Below are 5,298 nucleotides of genomic sequence, written 5' to 3' on the forward strand. Positions count from 1 at the left end.
AAAACAATACTGGTGTTAGTCTTTTCTTATGAGGGACAAAATAAATACAATATAACTGACAAGAGGTAAATGACGTAAAATTTAATGATAAGAATACTTATCTTCTTTTCTTTTTTTTTGAGTTTTCTTTTTTCACAACAATATGCTCACATTTTACTTTATATATGGGTTTGAGGTTACTTAAACTTTTAATGACAAAATGGTTTAATAGGGATTGCATGCTTAAAGTACGCACAAAATCCTCAATTTCAAAAAAATATCTTTAGTAGCGAAGGAAATACATTAAAATTTATGCTTAATATTAAAAATGAAACCAAGAATTTTATAAACTCAAAATAAAATAAATTTCTTATGTTAAATTAAAAAATTAAAATAAAATAAATAAAAAGTGATTGAATATTTAAAATGTAAAAAGAAATTTCATGTCATCTCCCACATGTGAATCATACATTAATTTTTTTTATTATCTTATAAAAATAAATCTTGTAGTATATTGAAATAATTTATATAATGTTTAATAAATTTAAAAATCAAATTAAAAAATATAGTTCAATTATTAATATATATATATATATATATATAGATTGACTAAACTCAACTCATTTTTCATTAAGTGATAAGTCACCCATCATTGTTTACTTATCTTTTCAATAGAAAAGGGTCTGTGAAAAATATATTTAAAAAAAATTAAACCAGAAATTAATCTCAACATGGGAACTATTTCGTGTACATTTGGACTAAAAATTAACATTTCAAAAAATACAGGACCAATTAAGCTAAATAACAGTAGAGGATGCACAAAAAGGGAAAGTATAAGGAGCATATATAAATTTGACCATGTATAGAGTTTCCATTTGTAGGTTCTCCTCGCCACGTCTTCCCTGACTACGTTTCCTTCGCTTTCTGGTTTTTCCTATCCCTCATTTATTTATTTATTTTCAAAGTTCCAACAAATTCTCACCCTTGTTTTTCTCGCGCTTTCTCCTTCCTTTTTATTAATATTTTGTCAACAATCTTGGATCATCTCCGAACTAAGTTTCAATTCAAATTCAAAATTAACTTCTTTTTATTGCTAGTTTACTGAACATCACTAAGAATATATATAATTCAAGGATTTTAAGTTATTAAGGATGCAAAACGACGTCGCCGCCGATGGAGTTTGTTCGTCAGAGTCGGTGAATGGGAGTCGCGATGTTTGGAGTTGTAAAGGTTCTTTTTCTTCATCAGCTGATCATCTTGTTATCATGGTCCATGGAATTCTCGGCAGGTCCCCTTTTTTTTTTTTTTGTCAAAAACTTTCCTTAAAAGGAACATTGAGATGTTTTTTCAATTGGATTTTGATTTGATTTTTTTTTATCTTGTACTGTTAATTTTTTTTCTTTCTTAGTTGTAGCCATATTTTATGCTCGGTTTAATTTGAAGTTGTTAAATTATGATCTGATTCTTGGATTAGCTCTATCAATGTTGAATTTGAATTGAAAATTTTCTTTTGTTCTTCTGTTGTAGCATGGTCATTCATTGCATCATTTCCAATTCACATGGAAATTTTCGAATCCCTTGTGTTAAATCGTGTTATAATATCTATTTACGGTGTATTATCGAATATTAATATTATTACAAATTCTCCTGAAATTGGTTTCGGCATTGCTTGTATGCTTGCTTGTGCAGTTCTTCAAATTGGAAGTATGGAGCAGAGCAATTTGTTAAAAGGCTACCCGATAAAGTATTTGTCCATTGTAAGTAACATTTTTAGGCATCCTTTTTCAGAGAAACAGCGCTTGCTACTTCTTTTGTATGTTTGCTACTTGTTCATATCTTCTTTAGAATGTAGGGGATGTTGGAACCATCAATTCATTCATACTGGTATCGAAAAACGTTGAGTTGAGTTTCTGCATTGCTCAAAAATCTCCTTTTAAAACAAGACTTTTACTTTTTAGTAAGCTGTTGAGTGTTTAGTTTGTAAGGCCAGCAATGTTGATGTTTAAGTTTCTGGATAGAGTATGTCTGCTTGATTTTACTTGGATGATTTACTTGTTCTGCAGGCAGTGAACGGAATATGGCTACGCTTTCCTTAGATGGTGTGGATGTAATGGGTGAACGGTTGGCTGATGAGGTTAGCACACTTTGTTAATAATACCCTATTTAAGTTGTCAAAACTCAAAATCAATGAAATTTATCTGTTCTAATATAAGAGTATCAATTACATAATCTTATTTGCTATCAACAAAAATGTTTCAATGCTAGGTCCTTGATGTTATTCAAGAAAAGCCTAATCTAAGTAAGATCTCTTTTGTTGCACATTCTGTGGGAGGACTAGTGGCTAGATATGCGATCGGGAAACTCTATAGACCGCCTAAGGAAGAAGTTAAAGATGATATATCCGGTAATGGATGCAAGGAGGAACCAAGGGCTACAATTGGTGGCCTAGAGGCTATTAACTTTATAACTGTTGCGACACCTCATCTTGGTTCAAGAGGCAATAAGCAGGTAGCTTCTTTGTCTTAACATGCATAGATGAATGAAATAGCTAAAACACACTATTTTTCTCTCTCTGTGTGTGTTCTGCACATGCTTAGTCACACACAAAGATCACCGTGAAGGAGTTATTCAACATTTCCAGCTTTCATTATATTTCGGAGTGTGTTCTCTAATTTGGTTGTTTTTGGTCTGGAATAGATTTGGTTTATGACTTTGTGTTCGCCGTTGTACTTTGTTGATTGTAAAACAAAGCATATAGATTATGGCATACTTTGTGTGTTATACAGCATATTATCTCTCACCAGTGTTGGTATGTCAAGGATTTTAGCAGTGAATGAAAAGCCGAATTGGTTTAACCAGTGGCCCCTCTAGTTCAATAACATATATTAAACACAGATTTCATTGAACTGGTTATAAACCTATTGAACTGGCAGAAACCGGTTTTATATTTGTTTTATTTTTTATTATCAAAAAATTACTTGTTAGCAGTGAGATTTGAAGCCTTTAACTTTATTTAAACTTAAAATAGTGTTTTAATATTAAAATCTCTTCTACATTGGATCCTCACCAGTTCAGCTCCTGTTTTTTATTCTATAGATTTTACCAGTTGTTGGTTTGTGATGTAATAACAAAATGTTTATTTACAGGTACCATTTCTTTTTGGGGTAACTGCTTTTGAGAAAGCTGCAAGTTATGTTATTCATTGGATATTTAGGAGAACAGGTCGGCACCTTTTTCTTACTGATGATGATGTAGAAAAGCCTCCACTGCAGCCTCCACTGCTTAAGCGAATGTTGGAAGATTATGAAGAGTGTTATTTCATGTATGCAATATGAACTTTTTTTTTTGTCAAGTTACTTAAGATTTGATATTTAAGACCTAAATTCGTAAAATGACTGAAATAGTAGTAAACCTTTTTTGCAGGTCTGCACTGCATTTATTCAAACGACGGGTGCTGTATGCCAATGTTGGCTATGATCGTATCCTTTCACCAAGATCTGTTCAATTTTTTTGTCACCCATTCCAGATCTGTGCTGAATTTTATTTGTTTTCTGTTAATAAAATATTCAATAGATATTGTGGGCTGGAGAACATCATCAATAAGACGGGAAAGTGAACTGCCAAAGGTATTTTCATCTTTGTGAACTTTTTACAATTTAGTTCATATTTACTACTCTTTTGGTTATTAATGACCAGTTCTGTAATGTTATTAGTGGGGGGAGTCTCTAAATGAAAAGTATCCACATATTGTGTATGAAGAGCACTGCAAGGCATGTGATTCTGAACAGTATGAAACTATTTCAACAGAGGATGATGGCTCATCTGACAAGCTAGTGTCATGGGTTGCGCATCCTAAGTCCGTGACACTAGAAGGTATAAGAACTTAGTTTCTGACTTGAGATGGAATGTTACTTTTGTTTTGTTTGCTTTTTCTGGTTATCTTCAGCATTCAAAGTTCCCTAGCTTGCTTTCCCAAAATAATTTTGTATCTATGTTGTGTTTCTCTAAATCCGAGCCTTAGCGCAAATGGTTCAACTTAGGAAGTTGGATTCCAGCAAGGTTTAATCCCCAACATTCACAAATGCTCCTTCACTAATTCTCTTATGCTTTGGTCTCCTTTGTACCATGGAAGGGAAAAAAAAAAGTGTTCAGCTTTAAAAAAAAGTGTTCAGCTTTCTTCTGTCCGACTTTTAGTGAATTTGTTGCCTTATCATTATGAATTTAATTTCCATTGCATCTAAATGGTTTTCTGTTTCTTAATGAATTTCCATGACTAAGTAATCTAACTTGCATGCTTTTTCCTCCAATTACCATATGTTACTTTCTTTAGTGTTTCCAGATTGTACAACTCCATTAATCCAATAATGTTGTGCAGAGGAATTGGTTAGAGGCCTATCCCGAGTTTCATGGGAAAAAGTAGATGTTAGTTTTCACAACAGTCGACTGAGGTTTGCTGCTCACAGTGTCATACAGGTTGCCCTCTCTTTCTCTATGAATCTCTATCCATTCATTGGGTACTACCAATGGTTCATATTCATGCATGAGATCATTTATGCTTTTAAGTTTGTTTTGATGTGCTAATTCCTATTCTGCACATTTTGCAGGTTAAAGATGAATTTATGCATACAGAAGGTGCGGACGTAATCCAACATCTGATCGACCATTTTCACACATGAAGATCTCCTTTAGGTAAGCGAAGATAAATTTTTGCAACTCACTGTAAGTCGGTGCTTGAAATCCCCCATTGGCAAAGGATGGGTATGAAAACTATGATTGGTTTTGGCAGTCATGAAGAAAATTTTGTTCATTCATTGATCATTTTTATGTTGTATACACGTGCACGTTCAGCAATATACACCGACATAAATACGTGTTCTAACGAGATATTATTCAGTAATTTATGGTTCGTGAAAGCTGTTTAATAATTTCTTGTCTTTGATCATTTAAAACATTCTAAAGTTTGAGGAAGCTTGCTATAATTTAAATATTTTATAGTAGTAAGTAAATAGAATTCAATCTTTTATGTGGTTAAATATATATTCTCACGGTACTGTATATTTACTTGAGCTTTAACAGCAATAAACTAGTTTCATCATGTAAGGTTTATTGTATTTGATAATTAAAATATTCTTTTAAAAAATTAAAGGATTCACCATATGAATTAAAAATAGAAAATGATAATCGAAAAATAATGTATTAAAACATAATACTTGATAAATTCAAAAATAATGTATTATATTTGGGATAGATATCAAAATTACTTATACATATGGAACTTTGATTGTGATTTAAATTTATACATAAAATTTTAATTTTAAT

General features: G+C 31.7%; 1 protein-coding gene across 2 annotated transcripts; it reads left to right on the top strand.

Moving 5' to 3' along the window:
* Positions 1 to 862: 862 nt before the first annotated feature.
* LOC108480916 (lipid droplet phospholipase 1-like) lies at positions 863 to 4,904 on the top strand. 2 transcript variants are annotated; one of them, XM_017784050.2, is made up of 10 exons: positions 863 to 1,267; positions 1,669 to 1,736; positions 2,043 to 2,113; positions 2,245 to 2,487; positions 3,126 to 3,301; positions 3,403 to 3,458; positions 3,553 to 3,605; positions 3,693 to 3,852; positions 4,355 to 4,452; positions 4,584 to 4,904. In XM_017784050.2, exons 1-10 carry the CDS (start codon positions 1,131 to 1,133, stop codon positions 4,653 to 4,655), a joined length of 1,134 nt encoding a protein of 377 aa, XP_017639539.1. In that variant the 5' UTR covers positions 863 to 1,130; the 3' UTR covers positions 4,656 to 4,904. The 2 variants fall into 2 exon arrangements, with proteins under 2 accessions (XP_017639539.1, XP_017639540.1); XM_017784051.2 differs by having other exon boundaries at positions 863 to 1,209.
* The last annotated feature ends 394 nt before the right edge of the window (positions 4,905 to 5,298 follow it).

The sequence above is a fragment of the Gossypium arboreum genome, chromosome 1, assembly GCF_025698485.1.
Source record: "Gossypium arboreum isolate Shixiya-1 chromosome 1, ASM2569848v2, whole genome shotgun sequence".
Taxonomy (NCBI): Eukaryota; Viridiplantae; Streptophyta; class Magnoliopsida; order Malvales; family Malvaceae; genus Gossypium; species Gossypium arboreum.